The sequence below is a fragment of the Lathyrus oleraceus genome, chromosome 6, assembly GCF_024323335.1.
Source record: "Lathyrus oleraceus cultivar Zhongwan6 chromosome 6, CAAS_Psat_ZW6_1.0, whole genome shotgun sequence".
NCBI lineage: Eukaryota > Viridiplantae > Streptophyta > Magnoliopsida > Fabales > Fabaceae > Lathyrus > Lathyrus oleraceus.
This window is the reverse complement of record NC_066584.1, coordinates 411,331,734-411,354,355: the sequence shown is the minus strand read 5'-3', so window position 1 is coordinate 411,354,355 and position 22,622 is coordinate 411,331,734. Positions and strand designations below refer to the sequence as shown.

The following is a 22,622-nucleotide window of genomic DNA, read 5'->3' as shown; positions in this document are numbered from 1 at the left end:
ACTAACGAGGGCGGGTGGAATTTAGATTTGATTCGCAATGTGCTTCCAAACAATATTATTCAACATATTAGTTATTCTTCCTCCTAGTATGGAGAATGGCAGTGATACTTGTCTTTGGCCAGGAGATAGATTGAGAAGATTTACTGTTGCAGAAACATATCATTTATTAGAAAGACATCACTTAAATGAAAATGTCCTAAATTGAAATAGAATTTAGAAGTTGGATGTTATTGAGTGAGTGAGAGTTTTCATGTGGCAAGTCCTATTCTTACTAATTGGAGGATGGCTAAGTGGAATTTGAAAGAACCTTATTGCATTCATTGTGGCCAATTTGAGGAATCAACAATGCACATCCTTAGAGATTATCCACTAGTTATGGAAATTTAGACTCATTTGGTGAATACTAATAATCGTGGAAGATTCTTCATTGGAACAATGCAACAATGAATTGAGTTTAATTTAACTCAAGAAATAGGTCAACATGGTGAGAATAAAGGGAGAGATATTTGGGTTATGTTTACCGGTGTTTTTGGTAAATAATCACGAGTTTGAAAGTCTATAAGATTAATTCTAAAAATCTCCAAAGCAATTTGTGCAAATAATTTGTGTGAACACACATGCGTGTGAATTGAATACAACGTAGCAAAAGACTTTAAATGAAGTCAAGTTGTGAGAAATGATAAGTTAAATGCACTGGTGGTGCCCCAAAAAAATCAGCAATCTTACCTATTTGGTGGGTTAACTATTGAAAACTCCTAGTCATATTTTCTATCATTGGGGTAAACATGTTACCTATCTGTTGTGTAATTGTGTGAACCATATTGTGGTTGCTTTCATCCATTAACTGACTCATGACTTGGAGAGAGTTATTGGTTAAAGACAAAGCACCCTGTAGAGGAAAATACCCCATACCTCATAGTGGTTGTCCTAATTGGCCAAAGTTGCCCATGGTGGATGCTGAAGTCAAATACGGATTAAAGGGCGATGATGTTGCCATCACACTCTCTGAATATATTAACGTACTAGGATGCATGCTTGCTATTATTGCAGTTGACATGACATACAGTTGTTCCTTTTTAGGAAATGAGAAGCCTGGATTTAGTAATTCCCTAAAAAAGGTTGGTGCAGTTGACACTTATGGTGATGAAATTCCCACATCCGATGATATAGAATACACCAATTCTTGGCTTATGACAGCGAGCATCTACTCGACTGAGGTTGGAGCCACAGAACTGCTAACACTAGTAACTGTCGATTGTTCTCCTAGATTTAGAGTATTATTTTGGTAAGGAGTTTGGTTTTTTTGAGACATACCGGGAACACGCTTACCACTCCTCAAGTGCATACAACACAGAAGACGACAAAACGGAAGACACAAAAGCAAAGCCTAAGACACTACTTTTCTGCAAAAATATTCGCACAAAAGGGTCTCATTAGGCGTGCCAATTTGTTTACCAGTGTTTTTGGTAAACAATCATGAGTTTGAAAGTCTATGAGATTAACTAGAAAAATCTCCAAAGAAATTTATGCAAATAATTTATGTGAACACACATGTGTGTGAATTGAATATCACGTAGACCTTAAATGAAGTCTGAAATTCTGGTGTAGTCAGAATTCAGATGTTCTACTCCACGTCATGACATCTGATCTAACATTGTAACTAATACAGCAAGATAGTTATTAGCCACTGTACTAATATGCACAAGTTCACAGATGTCACGACATCTCATTCTATGTCACCCTAGAATGTGTGAACACCTGGTTCTGTGCATCAGGAAGAAAGACTCAACAGAAATCAAACCTAACACTCACTTCTGTTGTTTTCTTCCACAGTTATCAGCATGATGTCTTACTGTTGTTTGTGGACATCATCTGTTACATTGTTCCAGTGTGTATATCTTTTACTTGTATTTCCTGAATTAAAGGTTGAACACGTTAATCTAATTTCCACTTATTAGATTGCTAACAACTAGGCTATTTGTTAGGTTCATTAATTGTAGGTTAGTAGTTGGTTTCCTGGTTCTTCTCTAAGCTATTGAATCCCTGAAGAATAGCCTGAGAAAAATACTGAACCAGAAAAACCAATCATCCTACACTTTAGTGCCTGCTGTTGGGAATGAATGTCACAACATTCAGTTCGACATCCAGAACATATGCTGATTCTGTTATGTTCCTGGAAACGTGCTGTGCTAAGTTTGCAGTACTGTCAAAGACCAACTAGTCTCTACTTCAGTATCAACCTTTAGTATCAACTGTCAAAACGTCCAGTTTGACAGTTTCACAATGATCCTCCAGCCAGGTCTGTTATCCTTGAAAAGAACAGACTTAAATAAATACTGAACTGAAACTAACATGCTTATTATTCAGTATACGCTGTCACTGATGAATGTTACAACATTTTGATTAACATTCAATCAGAAGTTTATATACCAGGTCTGTTATCATCTTGATAACCTGACTGGGAAACCAACTGAGTTATGACAGTAATAAATACACATGCAGAAGGAAGACAAACACAGGAAATTGTTAACCCAGTTCAGTCCAACATGACCTACATCTGGGGGCTACCAAGCCAGGAAGAAGATCCACTATCAGCAGTATTAATTCAGAGTTAAACTCACCCGTTTACAACTCTTCACTTAATCCCTACCCAATGCAATTTATACCTAGGAACTCCTAGATAGAAACCTCCAGTTTCCATTCCTATCACTACAAATACAATGTAATGTTAACACACCTTGAACTTGCTTCACAGCTTCATTCAAGAACAAAATCACTCTTGCCTACAGGCTTTGAGTTACAAAACTCTCAGCTTTTACCACTGAGAAACATATGGTAACCTTCCCACAGATTGGGAGGTTTACCTCACACACACCCCTAAATTTTCATTCTATGAGGCTTACAAATACTAGGTTACAATCAGCTATTTATAACCTAATCACCCAACTGGATTTGGGCCTTCAGAAATCGCAGCAGACTTGTTCTTTGCTGTTACAACTTCTGCAGAAAAATTCTGCTACAAACAAGGTCTTCAATCCTAGAATCTCTCCATATATATCTCCATATTTTGAGCCTATATATCTTCTGATTGAGTCTTCAAGACCTCCACATGGGAGTTAGGATATTCACCAGATATCCTTGTTGATCCCAGAATATATACTGAATTAATTAATTCAGTTTTCTACACATGTGCGATGTCACAGACCTGATGTCGTGACATCGTACATGACATGTTGGTCCAGATGTTGAATTTCTTCAACCCAACATATTAAAACAACAGAGATGATTACATTATTTGTTTTCTAAAATTAATGTCAATCCTAAGGAATCAACAATCTCCCCCTTTGGCAAATTTTAGCTAAAACAAATAAACAATACACTGGACAAAACATCCCAATTTGGGAATGCTCTTCATCTCCGTCATTGGCTCCACCACCACAAACACCAAAGTTGGTGTACATGGGGAAGAAGAGGGACAAGACTCAGTTGTACCATAACCCTTCCCTTCAACCGGAGAGCTTCCTGAAGAATATGTAATGCTGAGTACATAGACAATGTAACTCAGATCACAAGGCACAACTGTCTTCTTAACTCAGATCACAAGACACAAGTGGTAAACCCAGTTGGTGGATTTTGTGCCTGATGCCAACTTCTGTTTGCTGCCACATCCACAGTTGGCTTGCTTCTGGTACATTCTCAACCCCAGGACTATATTTATCTCCCCCTTTTTAGCTAAACATTTGTAAAGGCACCCTTCACAAAACCAGATCCAGGCGCAGCTTGCCCAAACCTTAACATACCCCATGATTCTGAGAATGGAGTGTTTTTCTTGTGAGAGGAAGAGGGCTATTGCATCCTTTAAATAGTCAAGCCCGTGCTTAGGAATTTCCGGTAGAAATAAATGCTTGGTCAAGATGCATTTATTTTTGCTGAGAAACAGTCAGAGAATCACCAACAAAATCTCAGATTATCTTTGAATACCTTTTATAGCTCTTGACTGTTTCTTTTCCAAAACAGCCGTTCCAGTGCATGGAGACTATTCCATATATGCAGTCAGACACGTTGCACGCGATGTCTTAACATTTCACGCGGCTTTTTCCTGCATTCTGCTAGTATTCAACATTTACCAAGGTTCCTGTCATACCTCCAGTAGAGACTTGACATCTGGCACTGATACAGTCAAATTCCCACACTTCAGCAGATGGTTACTCCCCCTGTACCACACAGCTGTAGCCATCTGGCTTATTCTGATTTACCAGAATTTGACACATCACCTTCATAATTCCTACTGACTTTAAGTTTTAGAAGGAATTAGCAGCATTGTCCAGGGCAATGTCATGACATTCGGTCAGACATTCTTCAGCTCACTCAGCCTTGACACAGCATCCTGATAGCTGACAAGGTGCCATACCTGGTTATCTGAGTACACATAGACCACAAGCTTGATGATTACTTGCAGCTTTAAGGCCAGAACTCCCCCTGTCATGGACACCCCACTCTCCTCTTGAAGATTGGAGATCACACATGGGCATACCCAACATCCCAAAGTTGGACCTTCACATACTTCCTGATTCATAGAGAATCCAGACCACTTGATGAATGGAAAACACAAGACGCATCTTCATGTCTTCAAGAGCACACCCTCTGTTCAACCCTCTTAGCTGAACACATTCACACTCTGTGTCAATCTCTCTTCTAACCAGAACAGAAGACCACTTCACTGGATGTTCTAACATCAGCTGGGACATCCTTCACAACAAGACAGGTACACCATCTGATAGTCTTCAGATATCACTGAGTCATCGGGTTGATCAAGAAGAACCCAGCCATTCATTGGGAAATATACATTTTCATCCCATTACAAGAGATAATCTTCCATAGAAAACACCTTCTTTAGTCTTCAACTTACTACTTTTCTACTCAAGAGTAATTTGTCTCAGACTTTCCTCAAGAATAATCAGCTGCCATATGTTGATTATCTTGATTCTTCGAACTCACTTCTGAGGTAGACCAATTGCCACTGGATGATTACCTCCTTCATGAATCCTCATATGAAAAGGTCAAATGCTGCTTTTTGACCTCCCCAAGTTTATCAGACTTCTCCCAAAGATATTCTGACCTTCCAAGTGAGACTAGACCTTCAAGCTTTTTGAAGTATCCAATCTACAACCCTGTAGACCTTTTTATCTCAAGTTGATGTGCCACCTCACTAACTAAGAATCTGATGTTGAACCAAATGTCACAACATTGTGTTTTGACATCTAGCTGTTGAATTCAGCTCCTTCTTCTGCCACTTGAAAGAACTTCCTCCCTTCCCAGACCAGAGTTCAATGTTCTCATAGACTTGATTGTGGAACCAAGTTTGAGTAAACAACCTCCATCCTGCAGGTTTGCAGTTAAGTCATCCAAGCTCACACCTTGATGAATCCCTGCTTCTTCTCCAAAGACATCAGACACTCTGATGTATGAGTCTTCAGAAGGACCAGTTAGAAACTAACCCTTCAGCTCTACCAAGGATTCCACATCCTACGGCAAGGCTGTTTCCATGATGTCAAGACTGCTGCCACTAGTTCTTGACTCCACAGTGTGCATAAGCTAATGCACTTCCTTACCTAGATCAGAAATAAACTGATCCAAGTAACCACCATCAAGACTATGATGTCTTCTTCTTCTTGTACATACCAAGGTTGAATCATGTTTCTTGCCAGGAAACCTTTTCAGAGATCATATGCTTTTGCTGCCACCAAAGAGATAGATCATAACCCAATGTACTATCCTTCCTGTGATTCTGCACAGGGTCTTGAGGAAGTGATGTTCCAACATCTTTAAGAACATCCGTTATCTTGAGCTCCAAGGATAATCAATTACACACTTGTACTTGGCACAAGTGGACATTGATCTTAAATCCTTTCCCAATTTTCCTTTCAGATACTTCCACCATAAGAATACTTTGAAAGTACTCTTCTTGTGTCAACATCTTCTGCTTGCAAGCACCTAGACAATTTTGAAAGTCTTCCCAGATTAAATTCACCCTTAGGAATGAGAGAGATGAATTCTTCCTTGCAAATGTGTCACACAACTACCAGAACCCATGTGACACAGGTCAACAGCCAACCAGACCCTAGGCTGACCAGACTTGAGGAGGTTAACCAAAACTCCCCCTCAACTTAACAATCATGGAAACTCCACATCAATAGCCATGCATTGTATAAAATTGTCTCAACCTGACATACACCATCCCTACCAGTGGCAACTAACTCTATGAGTTATACCTATACATACTCCAATCACACCAATCAGACTCCAGCTGACCATAAGTACTAGTGATACAAGACAACACCAGTCAATGGCAAATATGCATTGCTAGAGCATACTACCTCAACTAACCTCTGAATCTTCATATTCTCACTCCTCGAAAGAACGGCCACTTCTGAAACGTGGTGTTTGAATAACAAGATTCATGGTTCCACTCCTCTTAAATGGTATAGCAATCAGGTTATCCCATTATTGACTACTAACATCCAGGGGACTTGTCTTCCAACACAACATAGTACTTCAGGGAACAACTATCCAACCCTGATCAATTAACAGGAATATGCCAAACAGCAGGAGATTGCACAATGTCACATCTCAACCAGCTCAACTTCTAGAGATCAGACTTCTAAAGGTGACCTTCTTGAGCACACACACAGTTGACCCTATCCTTGTCAACTTAGCACAAACAGATGTCTCCTCTTCCAGGTCAGGAGTAGGTTCCAAACAAAAGTATCCCTTTGTTTGATACCTAAAACCATCTGCTCTTCAACCAGTAGCTGCATACTTGTTGAACAGCATGTTCTAACATCGCATAGAACATTAGTTCCACCTCCTTGGAATAAACCTTCCTTGAAGGTCTTCAAGGTCTTCATACACCCTACTCAAGTGAGTAAAAGAATCAGTGATTAAGTGATTCTTACCATCCTGAGGTGAGAACGTCATGATGAGTGGACTTGAGGAGACTCAAGTATCTTTGACATCTTCAGTAGATTACGATGAGATCTTGAATACAGCAGCCTTTCATCCACATGAGGGGAAACACCATCAGAGTTTGAGTTTTGCCAGGTATTATGCAGCGGAAATCACAATACAACTCAACCTATGAACACACACTTCACCAGATCAGCCTCCAAGACCATACCAAGTTTGAATGTGATTCAATGCTGGCACAGCTGTCCCACACACAGGCCAATTGCCACCCTCCAGAGACAGGTACATACCATTCCTGTCATGAACAGTCCATCCACCTACTTCAAGGGACCATTCAGGGAGATTACAGAACCTTTCACAGGTTCCAGCATCAGTACTAACATAACTCCTTGCAAGATACCAGAAAGTATCACCCATGGATCTCATCCAGAAGCAGAACAGGATGCCTGCTCTGATACCAAGTGAAATTCTGGTGTAGTCAGAATTCAGATGTTCTACTCCACGTCATGACATCTGATCTAACATTGTAACTAATACAGCAAGATAGTTATTAGCCACTGTACTAATATGCACAAGTTCACAGATGTCACGACATCTCATTCTATGTCACCCTAGAATGTATGAACACCTGGTTCTGTGCATCAGGAAGAAAGACTCAACAGAAATCAAACCTAACACTCACTTCTGTTGTTTTCTTCCACAGTTATCAGCATGATGTCTTACTGTTGTTTGTGGACATCATCTGTTACATTGTTCCAGTGTGTATATCTTTTACTTGTATTTCCTGAATTAAAGGTTGAACACGTTAATCTAATTTCCACTTATTAGATTGCTAACAACTAGGCTATTTGTTAGGTTCATTAATTGTAGGTTAGTAGTTGGTTTCCTGGTTCTTCTCTAAGCTATTGAATCCCTGAAGAATAGCCTGAGAAAAATACTGAACCAGAAAAACCAATCATCCTACACTTTAGTGCCTGCTATTGGGAATGAATGTCACAACATTCAGTTCGACATCCAGAACATATGATGATTCTGTTATGTTCCTGGAAACGTGCTGTGCTAAGTTTGCAGTACTGTCAAAGACCAACTAGTCTCTACTTCAGTATCAACCTTCAGTATCAACTGTCAAAACGTCCAGTTTGACAGTTTCACAATGATCCTCCAGCCAGGTCTGTTATCCTTGAAAAGAACAGACTTAAATAAATACTGAACTGAAACTAACATGCTTATTATTCAGTATACGCTGTCACTGATGAATGTTACAACATTTTGATTAACATTCAATCAGAAGTTTATATACCAGGTCTATTATCATCTTGATAACCTGACTGGGAAACCAACTGAGTTATGACAGTAATAAATACACATGCAGAAGGAAGACAAACACAGGAAATTGTTAACCCAGTTCAGTCCAACATGACCTACATCTGGGGGCTACCAAGCCAGGAAGAAGATCCACTATCAGCAGTATTAATTCAGAGTTAAACTCACCCGTTTACAACTCTTCACTTAATCCCTACCCAATGCAATCTATACCTAGGAACTCCTAGATAGAAACCTCCAGTTTCCATTCCTATCACTACAAATACAATGTAATGTTAACACACCTTGAACTTGCTTCACAGCTTCATTCAAGAACAAAATCACTCTTGCCTACAGGCTTTGAGTTACAAAACTCTCAGCTTTTACCACTGAGAAACATATGGTAACCTTCCCACAGATTGGGAGGTTTACCTCACAAACACCCCCTAAATTTTCATTCTAGGAGGCTTACAAATACTAGGTTACAATCAGCTATTTATAACCTAATCACCCAACTGGATTTGGGCCTTCAGAAATCGCAGCAGACTTGTTCTTTGCTGTTACAACTTCTGCAGAAAAATTCTGCTACAAACAAGGTCTTCAATCCTAGAATCTCTCCATATATATCTCCATATTTTGAGCCTATATATCTTCTGATCGAGTCTTCAAGACCTCCACATGGGAGTTAGGATATTCACCAGATATCCTTGCTGATCCCAGAATATATACTGAATTAATTAATTCAGTTTTCTACACATGTGCGATGTCACAGACCTGATGTCGTGACATCGTACATGACATGTTGGTCCAGATGTTGAATTTCTTCAACCCAACATATTAAAACAACAGAGATGATTATATTATTTGTTTTCTAAAATTAATGCCAATCCTAAGGAATCAACAAAGTCAAGTTGTGATAAATGATAAGGTAAAACATAGTAAATAACATTAAGTAAAGCAAAGGAAAAAGTACATGTTCCATTTAAGGAGACAACATAGACTAAGAAAAAAGGGTGGACGCTGACGCCTACATGTTTCTCGCTCAACTGTTTCTCTGTTTGACTCAGGTACTCCAGTGGTATGGAGAGTATGTATGAAATTATGCGACTTTTGATCCCATGTATGAGTCTGCTATTTATTCTATTTATAAAGTAATCTTCGACGACGGTTATGACCACTAGGAGATTTGTTACATTTTATCCACGTTCAATCATTCAAGTTATCATTAGTGCACTTACGTGTCTTCCAAGACGTTATCTTCTTGCAACCCACGTTGAATGGTAACTGCTTTCCATTTCTTCATGAATCTTTGACGATAACTGCTTCAATGTGTTGTCGACGCCGCCTATCAAGGATCCGAGACTTATAACATTACTAAGTCTTTTATACCATGGTGTTTAGTCGACTGGTCCTTGGTGGAATGAGGGCTCCCATCGATTGTCCTTCTCGAGATTCTGGACTTGTTTCCCCAACAATCCGGGTCGGATTTATCCCTGAGAGTCCTCCAAATCATGTCTCGTTGTGTTGATAGCTCGGTCAACTCTTCGTCACTGGTTTATCGACGACTTGCCATTAATGTTCCTTTAAAGACTTCATTAATGTTTTCTCATAGTAAATGTCATTTCATTGACGTTCTTTGTTGACTTTCTAGTAGCTGAAAATCCAGTTGTAACATGCTAGTACATGTTACTAGATTTGGTAATGGCAAAATGAACGAGTTCATGATGGAAATTATAAAAGTATATGGAAACCTTGGAGTTTTATCCCTGACCAAGTTAAATGGTAGACATGCAAAATGAGGAGTTTGAGCACTTCTAAACAAACAATTAATGTAACTTGGTATTCTCCTATGCATGGGTGGATGTCGTTGAATACTGATGGTGCTTCTAAGATGGATAAACAAGTTACAGGTTGTGGTGGTGTTAAGCAATGACAGGTGGATTGTTGGATTTACTCGTTATTTTTGCTATAACTCGACATATATGGCAGAATTATGGGGTCTTTATGAAGGTATGTGCTTAGCTAGATTCGATGGTGGTTGTTTAGAGTGTGACTACTAATAATATTGGTAGTGTTAAAGGGTTGAGTCTTATGAAGAAGATCAAAGAGTTATTGGAGCTGAATTGGAATGTTTGAATTGTCCACATATATCAGGAAGGAAATAAATATGTAGATTTATTAGCTAATATAAAATGTACAGCTAATTATAATACTCAGGTGATGCATGAGCCTCCTTTTAAAGTTACGAAGGTTCTTGCTAGTGATGTTTCTTTACCCGTTTAATTTCTATTTAGTTTTCCTTCTTGGACTTAGGCCCATTGTATTGTAAAAAGAAAAGGTATATCATTTAGTTAATTTTTGAATTTGATAATTTTTTTTTTGTAACAAACATTTAATAAGTGTTTTAATTATTTATTTTTGTCAAGACTAAAAATATTAATTTAAATGAGTCTTTAACTTATCAAAGTACCACAAATCATTGATAAATAAATATTAAATATATAAATCTATAAATTAATAATAAATAACCAGTGAATATATTTTGTAAGAAAATATATAAATCTTCAACATAGACTTGGTGAATTTTGGGACTTTTCAGCCCCTATGCAACTCGATTTGGCTTACGTACTCATTCAATTAGGATATATAGTTTGGTCTGTGGAGGCCTACGTTGATGCCATTATGGACCAAAACATGCTTAATGATGTTAGTGATAGTATCTTGTACCCCTGCGTTGTCCTGTCGAGCTTGTCTCCGGACTTGGTCGACATCTTGATTGCGCTGCACTAGGATCATGTTGAGGCCTTTCGGCCTTGATCATTTTCGACAACCCTATTTTCCTGGGAGTTAACCCCCTAGAGAATGTTAGGCCCTGGAGTTGGTGGCGTTGGGGTGCAAAAAAAAAACAATCCTACCTATTTGGTGGGTTAACTATTGATAACTCCTAGTCATGTTTTCTATAAGTGGGGTAAACACTTTACCTATCTGTTGTGTAATCGTGTGAGCCATATTGTGGTTGCTTTCATCCACTAACTGTCTCATGACTTGGAGAGAGATATTGGTTAAAGACAAAGCACATTGTAGAGGAAAATACCCCATACCTCATGGTGGTTGTCCTAATTGGCCAAAGTTGCCCATGGTGGACGCTGAAGCCAAATACGGATTATAGGACGATGATGTTACCATCACACTCTCTGAAAATATTGATGTACTAGGGTGAAGGCTTGTTATTATTGCAGTTGACATGTCATACATTTGTTCCTTTGTAGGCAATGAGAAGTCTGGATTCAGTAATTCCCTAAAGAAGGTTAGTGTAGTTGACGCTTGTGGTGATGAAGTTCCCACATCTGACGAAATAGAATACACCACTTCTTAGCTTATGACAATGGGCATCTACTCGACTGAGGTTGGAGCTACAGAACTGCTAACACTAGTAACTGTCGATTGTCCTCGTAGATTTGGAGTATTACTTTGGGAAGGAGTTTGGTTTTTTTTAGACATACTGGAAACACGCTTACCACTCCTCAAGTGCATACAACACAAAAGACGACCAGACGGAACACACAAAAACAAAGCCTAAGATAGTACTTTTTTGCAAAAATATTTGCATAAAAGGGTCTTATTAGGCGTGCCAATTTGTTTATTGGTGTTTTTGGTAAACAATCACGAGTTTGAAAGTCTATGAGATTAACTAGAAAAATCTTCAAAGCAATTTGTGCAAATAATTTGTGTGAACACATGTGCGTGTGAATTGAATATAGCGTAGCAAAAGACTTTAAATGAAATCAAGTTGTGATAAATGATAAGGTAAAACACAGTAAATAACATTAAGTAAAACAAAGGAAAAGTACATGTTCCATTTAAGGAGACAAAATAGACTAAGAAAAAAGGGTGGACACAAACGCATACATGTTTCTCGCTCAACTATTTCTCTCTTTAATTCGGGTACTCCAGTGGCATGGAGAATATGTATGCAATTTTACGACATTTGATCTTATGTATGAGTCTGCTATTTATTCTATTTACAAAGTAATCGTCGACGATGGTTATGACCACTAGGAGATTTGTTGCATTTTCTCCATGTTTAATCATTAAAGTTATCATTAGTGAACTTACGTGTCTTCCGATACGTTTTCTTCTTGCAACCCACGTTGGGTTGTAACTACTTTCCACTTCTTTCACTTCTTCACGAATCTTCGACGATAACTACTTCAATGTGTTGTCGACACTTCCTATCAAGGACCCGAGACTTATAAAATTACTAAGTGTTTTATACCACGATGTTTAGTCGACTAGTCCTTTTTGGTGGAATGAGGGCTCCTATCGACTGTCCTTTCCGAGATTCTGGACTTTTTTCCCCAACGATCTGGGTATTTTATGGATTTATACCTGAAAGTCCTCCAAATCATGTCTCGCTGTGTCGACAAGTCCGTTGACTCTTCGTCATTGGTTTATCGTCGACTTACCATTAATGCTTCTTTAAAGACTTCATTAATGTTTTCTCACAGTAAATATCCTTTCATTGACGTTCTTTATTGACTTTCTAGTAGCTAAAAATCCAATTATAACACGCTAGTACATGTTATCAGATTTGGTAATGGCAAAATAAACAAGTTCGTGATGGAAATTATAAAAGTATATGAAAACCTTAGAGTTTTATCCTCGACCAAGTTAAAAGGGTATCATAACTCAAAAGACATGCAAAAGGACGAGTTTAAGCACTTCTAAGCAAATTGTTAATGTAACTTGGTAATCTCTTATGCATGGGTGAATGTGTTTGAATACTGATGGTGCTTCTAAGATGGATAAGACAAATTACAGGTTGTGGTGGTGTTAAGCAATGACAGGTGGATTGTTGGATTTACTCATTATTTGGGCTATTATTTCGACATATATGGCAGAATTATGGGATCTTTATGAATGTATGTGCTTAGCTAGATTCGATGGTGGTTGTTCAATTAGATTCGATGGTGGTTGTTTAGAGTGTGACTACTAATAATATCGATAATGTTAAAGGGTTAAGTTTTGTGAAGAAGATCAAAGATTTATTGAAAATGAATCAAAGTGTTTGAATTGTCCAGGTATATCATGAAGGAAATAAATGTGTAGATTTATTAGCTAATATAGAATGTACACCTAATTATAATACTCATGTGATCCATGGGCTCCTCTTAAAATTAACAAGATTTTTTGCTAATGATGTTTCTTTATCCCCTTTAATTTCTCTTTAGTTTTTCTTGTTGGCCTTCGGTCCATTGTATTCTAAAAGATATCATTTAATTAATTTTTGAATTTGATAAAAAAAAATTTAATGAATATTTAACAAGTGTTTTAATTTTTTTTATCAAGACTAAAAATATTAATTTAAATGAGTCTTTAACTTATCTCATTGATAAATCAATATTAAATATACAAAACTATAAATTAATAATAAATAACAAGTGAATATAATTTATAAAAAAAATTTAAAAAAATATAATGGGGTTTGTAAGAGTGTGAATATATGGATAGGAAGAAGGAGAAACAGAGAAAGGATAAAGGTGAGAGAGAGGAAGTTCTCTCCTATTTCCATTTTCCAAAATGGCTTCTGCAACTGCTACTCTTTCCACTCTCTCTTCTTCTTTCCAAACCCATTCTTCAATTTCCCAAACCTCCACAAAAACTCAATTCTCCTTTTCTCAACGTTTTCCTTCTCAATCTTACAACCTCTCTTTCCAATCCACTTTCTCACAACGCTTCCCTCTATTACCCATTCCCAAATCCACTGAGTCTTCCGTCGCAGCGGTTGAGTCCGACTCTGAAGTTTCTCCAACTCAGCCCGACTCTGATTCCACTCAAATTGTTGAATCTCGCCCGTGGGAAAAGGGTCTTTTCGCAGTTGTAATGGTGAGTTATGAGTAGATTTTTTCAATGTTGGGGTATGGATTCGGTGACCCATTTGTTTGAATTGTTTAAAGTTTCATGCTTTAGGTATAATTGTTAATCTAGATTATCCTAAAAAGTTTGAGGGTGACCCAAATGAGTTTTCATATGTATATTGTTAATCATATGTCTATTGTTATATCTGTTTTATGTTTAACCAACTATCTGAAATTTTTGTTTGCGCTTAAATGTATCAATTAACCATCCAATTTGTGTTCAAATATACATGATATGATATTCATTAACTGCAATTTCTGTTCAAATATACACTTGAAAATTCAAGTTAATATGGTTAACTGTGTTGAGTTAATGGTCAATGAGTTGTTACACTTACTTACTCTGTAACAGCGACACCTTCATTTTTTCAAATTATTATGGTGTCGACATGTCAGTATCGGGTTTATGGTGTATTTGCTTCATATCTTAGTTATATCCATTAATCATCCATTGAAAGTGAAATTAACTGGATATTATGAACTACATTAACATTCAAATTTGTGTGTCAATTATCATTTCTCTATTAAAAACTATCAATTCTTAAGCATAATGGTTTGTTGAATGGTTTAAACTGTTGTTGGGCTACTTCCAGTTTGTTTTTTGGTAAATTGGTACTTGTTTTTGTGCTCGGGGTCTCTGTCTGTAAATTTTGTCTTCTGTTCTTGTGCTTTTTAACATTTTCTTTTGCTGATTTGTTTAGATCGGTGGACGTCAATATATCGTTCACCCTGGCCGCTGGCTTGTTGTTCAGAGGCTCAAAGATGCTAAGGTTAACGACAAGGTATGCATCCTGTTTGTTCTTAACCTATGTTACTTTACATGTTGCAGTTTGTATTCATTTTCACTCATTTAGCCATAGATATGCAACATTCATTAAACTCATTCAATATTTCTTTTTATTCGCGACTGTTATCATCGCCATTAGCTCCCTAAACATTGCAGTTAAAATTGCTACCGTTTGTTAAGTATTGATCTGCATGCTCATACAATATATTTGCAATGGTGGCCATTTGTTAATTATAGCTCTTGCAAATTTGGAATTGTAGATTGCCCTGCATAAGGTCTTACTGGTTGGCACAGATACGTCCTGCTACATTGGGAAACCGATAGTAACAAATGCGGTGGTATATGCAACAGTGGAAGATCAGGTACACTTCTTTCTCTATGCTTCTGTTCTCCTGTTAGGGAAAGCTAAAAGTAAAATACCTCTTCTACCTTAACCATTTTTGTTTTTAATGCAGGGTTTAGACAGCAAAGTAATTGTATTCAAATACAAAAGAAAGAAGCACTATCGCAGAACCATCGGTCACAGACAGGTATACAACTGTCCTTTTTTACTTTGCAATCTTTATAAATAAAAAAATTTAAGGTGCCTAAAGCACACATCTTGGATGGTTTACCTGTTCTGGTGTGTGATCAAGATATTTCTGAACCGCGTTATGCAGATTAACTTTTCAATGATTTATCTAAACTTGATGTTTGATTTGGTTTTCAACTTGTAACAGCCAAATACACGCATTCGGATAAATAGCATTATGGGCTATGAGGACTACCCAAAAGCTACTATGGATAATATTAATGTGGAATCATCATGAACATTTTGTGCACTATGCTATTATTGTATCTTTCTTTCATCTATAACTATTAGCCAACATTTTGCCATGTCTAATTTTTCTTTTATCAGGAATGGAGTTGTTTGCATGTTTATGTAGCTACTGTATGGTATATTGTAATATTTTGTTTTCGAATACATTGCTCTATTTTCTGTCTCCAATGAATTTAATTTTAAATGTCGGTCCTTTTGAATTGGTCTCTTTCATCTAATTGAAGTAAACATCTACTTTAAACCATTAATTAACCACAATTGGTTGACCATTGAAAAGTTTGACTTCCATCTTATAACTTACTACTAGTATTTAAGATACAAGTCATACAAATAATAAACTATGATTAATTGACAATGTACAAATATCTACCCCCACACTAGCCTCTGATTAATACAAATCAATGCATGTTTGGATTCACAACAAGTTTGTGACACAATGCAATGTGATTTTGAAAAAGACATTCATCAGATGCTTGGATAATACTAGAATTTGATGTAATGACAGGAAGATTAATCACTAAAAGTTGAACTTCTCTATTATATCTCGTAATAATTGATGATAAACAAGGAATACTACAAAGTAAAGTATGCTCCTATATGGTGCAAGACGGACGCACCAACAACATTAATAAACATTCTACTCATTGTTTTGTTCCTCATGAAATCAAAGCCATATTAGGAATAATTCAAGTGCTCCACCATAGCTCTGAATATATTGATATCACTAGCTAAGTCTACCCTAACTCTCTCCATGCAATCAAAATGGAAGAAGAGTAAAAAAGAGAGGCTCCACCATTTGAAATAAAAAGGAGCATTAGCCATTGTTTCAATTAATAATAATACTTCCCTTATCTTGTTAACTATTATCCCCTCTGATCCACTATAACGGGCCTTCGACAAATGGGTTAAGCATGATTTCATTCATATACCCGCTTCCTCTTCAAAACTGTTGGAAGTATAGAAACAAAACCAATAAGGAAAAGTACTGATAATGTCTTGAAATCATATAGATCCTTCACTGATTTTAGATCTCCAAGAGCAAGTCCAGCCTGGTCAAACAACAATGGAAGCATTAAGAGTGTGACGAAATGAAATACAGCTATCACCAAAGTTTGACAAGCCACAATAGAAGATATTTGCCTGATCATCCAAGAGTTTAGAATTATGAAAAAGGAAAATCCATGATCAGTAAAAAACAAAATAAAACCATCAACAAAAATGCTTTCCCAGAAAGTCAAATGAGTTACATAAATCAATCGATCCATTTAAATCTAGTTCTCTTCAGTCTCCTTCTACCCCTCACCTTTGAACTATACTCCATAAAATTTTACCCTCCTTTCCAGTTTTTACGAGTCTTATGCACACATGTCCAAATCGTTATACAATACATTAGCGTAGTAGTACCATTGCTTTCCTACAATGGGATTTATGCCAATGATTTGATTCCTAATTCCATCTTATCCTGCACATTCATTAACCTACAATAATGAATTATGCTAGCAACACGTTCCCTAACATACTCTTTTCAACACACACTCTAATTGATTGAAATTAAAATAGGTCACACTAAATTTCAGACAATTACATAGTGTGTTGCTAGCCCTGCTCTAATGTGATATATGAGCTCTATACTATTGAAGTTACTTTCTTGATCGCCTTTTATTGCTAAGCATTTAGTTTAATTTGACGTTGCAAGTCTTATATAATCATGAAGGTTAGTTATTCATTTAGCCTGAATGGTACTTTTCTATCTCACCCTACTTGGATGCTATGGGTGACATATACCCATATCTCCCCCATCTCATAGTATTTTTTTTACTTCAAATTGTCGCGTCATCTTTTGAATATACTCAGTAAGCACATCCAGAACTAAGAAAAGATAAAGGCTAAAAGTGGACCTTGATGTATTGTAAACCATACTATATCACACAAGCAATGAAAACAAAATAAACCAAAACACACACAAAGGATAAATGCGAAAAGCATACTAATATGTTATCAACATCAATCCAGAACAAAATGGTCAGAGAAACAAAATTTATGAGCAGTAAGCAACTGGAGCCATTCTTATCATTTTCAATTACCCAAATCACTTAAAGCAAAGAATGACAAAGCAGACATTTTAAGCAGACGCAAAAAAAAGGTTTAGATGCGGTTCTCTCATAACTCTGCAATAGGTACTAGAGAAATCCTTGTACTACTCTTCTTGATCCCGAGAACAATGCCTCCTCTAACATACGTTCCTACAACTTGACCTCAATATCCTTCAAGATCACAACTGCAATAATCCCGTGAAAATTGCTTCTTGCGGGTCTTAACCCAGGAAAGCCCCATATTCTTTTTAAAAAGTCATAATTTCTATGATATTTACGGTTCTTGCTTATTTTTGTTTTACTCTACTCAATCAGATAAGTAAGTAAATACATCATTTGTGTCTTCTTAAATATTTGCATACTTGAACAAAATTTACTTTAACATAAATAACATTGAACTGCTTCCTTTTAAAAAACCATGTTTCAATAACAGATTGAACTCAAGTTCCTGACGTTAGGGAGGAAAAACCTGCTAAATTGTCATTTGCAAAGCTTATGAACTACAAAATTATCTTAATTCCTTAGTCATTTGGGAATGTTGCTCAACTTAAGTTGATGATTATTCAATAAATTTCACAAAGACCTCCCATCCCTCTTTTATTTGATGTTTCTTTTTAAACAAGAAGACACTCATCTTTATATATATAAAAAAAAAGTTCCAAATGTATAAGCAAAAATAACTCAGGCATACAACATAATTAACACATGCAATAAAAGACAAATTAAATTTAGGTGAAAAGAATAATTTAAGCATACAACATAGACACTCAGATAGGCAAACAACAAGTTCATAGAAAATGGTAAAGAGTGAGAATATTGTAAAAATAACAGTAAGATAGGAAGAAAAACTTACTCTGACAGTAATATAAGAGGCTGGAATAAGGCCAATCAATGTGGCGAAAAAGAATATATGAAATGGTACATCAACAATTGGAGATGCCAGATTGATGAAAAGATTTGGCAACGTTGGGGTTATCCTCAGAAAAAGCATGTAGTTCAGCAGCTTATCCCTACGCTTTGCTATCTGATTCAACCCAAAAAATAAACAGGAAAAAGAAAACAGATTAGCACTCAACATAGTGAATGCCACAATTTCAGTCAAATATCAAAGAGGGGGCAAAAAGCTACAAAACACCTACACATACAAGAACACCGGACAAGAAACTAACACATAGACACCAATATTAAATTGAAAAAATAGAAGTGTTGAATATAACTACATGTAATAGTTTTAGCATCAGATACTCAAAACCCACAAGTTCCGGTGTTAGATACTGACATGCCCTTTAGCACCTACACCTTTGAAAAAATGTGTGTAATGTTGGTGTCTGAAACCGACACCGACACTGCAATTACATCTAATTTATTTGGTTTGAGTGTCGTGTTTCTGGTGTTCGTGCTTCATGTAATACTTTAATACAAAGTATCATTGCTACAAAGACAAAAAGGGGCACAAACCTCTGATTGGAAAAACCTCATCCTTTCAGGCCACAACCAAGTAACAATAGGTCTCCCAATTAACTTAGACAAAAAGAAGCAAGAAGATGCTCCAGCAGTAGCATTAAAAACAACCAACATTATTCCTCTAACAACTCCAAAAAGAGCCCCAGCTAACAACGACATGAAAATCGTTCCTGGAATCATAAACGTCTGCATAAAGATATACGTTGAACAATACACAACAATAAACTGTACTGGATTCTCATTCGCATACGTTGAAAATTGATCTCTGCACACAACCCCAAGAAAATATAAAACAGTCACCACACAGAGATCGAAACAAAGCACAGAAATCTGTTTCCAGTGAAATAAAAACCTAAAATTGAAAACAAAAGGGGAAAATTACTTGAGCGCGCGAAGATCGGAGAGGGTACGAGGCAATTTGAGGTTGGCGGAAGTTGCGGATGGCATGGTGAGGTAAATACAAACAAGACCGGTGGAGAAGACGAAGAAAACGGCAACGGCGACGGCGAATTCCCATGTGTTGAGTGGGAATCTCTCCGATTTAGGTTTTTTGGCAGCAGGGGAATCATCTTCCAGCTCCATGCCGCTCTCTTCGTCTTTTAACGCCGTCAAGTTCCTCGGCGCCGCCATCGTCGGCACGGTGGATCCGATCTGATCCAATTACCGCGATCCCATGCGGCGAGAGATTATTGAATCCAAAATTTTGAGCTGAGGGGAACTGAGATTTGTTTTTTGTTTTTTTTTTCTTTTTCAATTTTTGTTTTTATTTCATTTGGTTTTGGTGACGGAAGAGAAAGAGTTGTGAATGATTGTTCTAAGAAATGTAGGTGCAATGTAATTTATCTGAGACAGAGAGGGAAAGGATCTTTGAAGAAGGAATAAAAGAATAATTGGAAAATTTTATGGATAGTTCTATTATAACACTAATTTATTTTTGGTAAACACTTCAATAACAGCATTTTGATTTAGATAGGAATGGATAAACTTTATAAAATTTGTTTTTTTTTTACTATTTTTTACTTTAAAAATGATTTTTTTTAAAATAATCACTATTTATAAAAAAAAATCTAAATAATCAATATTTTAAAAAAAATCAAAAATAATCACCTTTAAAAACGGATGCGTCAGATGAACTGGCGCATCCATTTGCGAACAATAGGAGGCGTCAGCATCACTGGCACATGCTTTTGACGCATGAAATGGGGACGCTCAGGGTACTGGCGCATGCACTTGGCCTTTGGTGTATGCGCCAATTTATCTAGCGCGTACACCTTTGTATTATTTATTTTTAATTTAATTTGTTTTTTAATAAATAATAAAATAAAATACTTTAAAAAAATCCATTCATGATATAATAAAAGTTACATGGGATTGACAAAAATTTAATAACCGACCCGATCGAAACGTCCCCCTGTTCCACATTCAGATGTGTTAGTTTGTCTTCGAGGTCTCCCACATTTTTCCTGTGGTGTTTGGGGTGCGTGCTGACCTGATCCAATGATGGCTGGTGTGAAGGTCCGGCGGAAGTTCCAGCGATATTTTGATATATGTGTCATCATTTGTTCTCAATAGCCGGGGGGCTCTGGACAACAGCGCTTCCGTAATGGAGTTTGATGCTCATGTTATCGTAGTTAGGTAGATGTGGTTGGGTGGATTGTGGACGGTATAGTTTCCCGAATTGAGGACATTGAACCGTTTTGGAAATGAAGCAATGGTTCCTGGGGTGTACTATAGTTAAACAATGGTTTGGTGTTTTGGTGATGAGATGTTTGGGTGGTCATTGGTGAGGACTACGATGAAGTGACTCATATGAATCATCTTGGCTACAGATGGTTGTGGTTGATGCGTATGGTTGTTGTTGATGCGTATGGTTTGATTCTTGGTTTTGTGGTTGGGTGGGTGGCATGAATGGATTGCGAGGTTGGGTGTTTGGTTGTTGGGTGGGTGGCATGAATGGGTTGTGAAGTTGGGTGTTTGGTTGTTGGGTGTATGTGGTAGGTTGATGGTGTGAGGTTGGTTGTTGGGTTTGGGTTGTTTGGCAGTGGTGTTGGACGGGGACTTGTTGTTGGGCGTATGATGACGAAGCTAGTTGGCATGGATCAATCAAATATCGTGGCTCAGACACAAATTATTGCGTTGTTACCGACCTAAACCATGTCATATATCGTTGAGTTGGTATTGCACCATGTATGACTGGTACGTTTAAGATGTGTTGTCGTTGATTCCTCAAATGACAACACATCTCTTTTACGAAGTCTCTCCAGTCGGAATAATCCCATTGAGCATCAACTCTTTTTTGATGTCAATCTCCCAAACACTTCGGAGGTTTTGGAATATGTTGCTGCATGCCGAACTGCAATTTTACCCTGTCACTCAGGTGCATCTCCACAGTAGTGAACTGGATAATTGGTGTCTTTGTTGTCCAAATTGCATCATCATCACGGTTAACCTGATGATCAAGACCCAAGTATGGCCTACAGATAAACTGTACAACAACACGACACGATTAGATGATAAATAATTTGATAAGTATTTTTAAATTAAAATAGAGTTGTGTAGGAGTATTACATCGTCTGGTCCAATGTGGTCCAATAGATTGCGATAGACTACTATAATGTGTTTCAGACACCTATTGTAGTTCATCCCTCTAATTGACCACCTAGATCATAAAAAATTGGAAAATATTATTTATAGTTAATCGTAATATAAAGTATAATTAATTAAATGGTAAAGTGTTAAACTTACTTTGTTGCAAACGGGAACATGAATGAGTTCTCGTTTACCGGGGCGAGTGACGACATTCTTGACCAACCTCATGCTTGTAGCAAATACGCACATGAATAAAAAGTACAAGTATTTTTTTTGACATTTTTACACATTGCACTATATAGATGGGTCATTACAGCTGAACCCCAACTATATATGCTTACCTTATTAATGTTGTATAATAACGGTAAATACATAATATTTACTGTATTACCAGTATATTCTGGAAATAAAAAATTATCAAATAAAATCATAATATAATACTGAGCTTTAATTATTTTTTCGTACTCGGTTGATTCTTCGGTCAATATTATACTCGTATAATATTGTTTGAGATATTTTAAATTTATACCTTGCCCCCTAGCTTGACCAGATGTCTCTCCCTCAGCTTGGTCGTCATAGAAAGGGGCACCCAATAATTCATTGCAGATAGAGTTATCCTGGTAACTCTACCATTCATGGCCTTACCATCTATACGCTGACCCAACAACATGTAGACATCCTTA

General features: G+C 37.0%; 2 protein-coding genes across 2 annotated transcripts; one reads left to right on the top strand and one right to left on the bottom strand.

Moving 5' to 3' along the window:
• The first annotated feature begins 13,748 nt into the window (after positions 1-13,748).
• Positions 13,749-15,961, top strand: LOC127091769 (50S ribosomal protein L21, chloroplastic). Its single transcript, XM_051030470.1, has 5 exons — positions 13,749-14,154; positions 14,888-14,968; positions 15,234-15,335; positions 15,429-15,503; positions 15,693-15,961. Exons 1-5 carry the CDS (start codon positions 13,849-13,851, stop codon positions 15,780-15,782), a joined length of 654 nt encoding a protein of 217 aa, XP_050886427.1. The 5' UTR covers positions 13,749-13,848; the 3' UTR covers positions 15,783-15,961.
• Positions 15,962-16,303: 342 nt separating this feature from the next.
• Positions 16,304-20,270, bottom strand: LOC127091768 (uncharacterized membrane protein At4g09580). The gene is made up of 4 exons (XM_051030469.1): positions 19,733-20,270; positions 19,345-19,615; positions 18,740-18,910; positions 16,304-16,842 (listed from the first exon to the last, which is right to left on the bottom strand). Exons 1-4 carry the CDS (start codon positions 19,978-19,980, stop codon positions 16,711-16,713), a joined length of 822 nt encoding a protein of 273 aa, XP_050886426.1. The 5' UTR covers positions 19,981-20,270; the 3' UTR covers positions 16,304-16,710.
• Positions 20,271-22,622: the final 2,352 nt, after the last annotated feature.

Bases quoted from the DNA above. Each gene is read 5' to 3' on its own strand.
- LOC127091769 (XM_051030470.1), top strand. From the start codon at position 13,849: ATGGCTTCTGCAACTGCTACTCTTTCCACTCTCTCTTCTTCTTTCCAA. The intron at 14,155-14,887 runs GTGAGTTATGAG...TGATTTGTTTAG, and splicing joins GTCTTTTCGCAGTTGTAATG to ATCGGTGGACGTCAATATAT. The intron at 15,336-15,428 runs GTACACTTCTTT...TTTTTAATGCAG, and splicing joins ATGCAACAGTGGAAGATCAG to GGTTTAGACAGCAAAGTAAT.
- LOC127091768 (XM_051030469.1), bottom strand. From the start codon at position 19,980: ATGGCGGCGCCGAGGAACTTGACGGCGTTAAAAGACGAAGAGAGCGGC. The intron at 18,911-19,344 runs GTTTGTGCCCCT...GGGTTGAATCAG, and splicing joins TGAGGTTTTTCCAATCAGAG to ATAGCAAAGCGTAGGGATAA. The intron at 16,843-18,739 runs GTAAGTTTTTCT...TTGTTTGACCAG, and splicing joins CCTCTTATATTACTGTCAGA to GCTGGACTTGCTCTTGGAGA.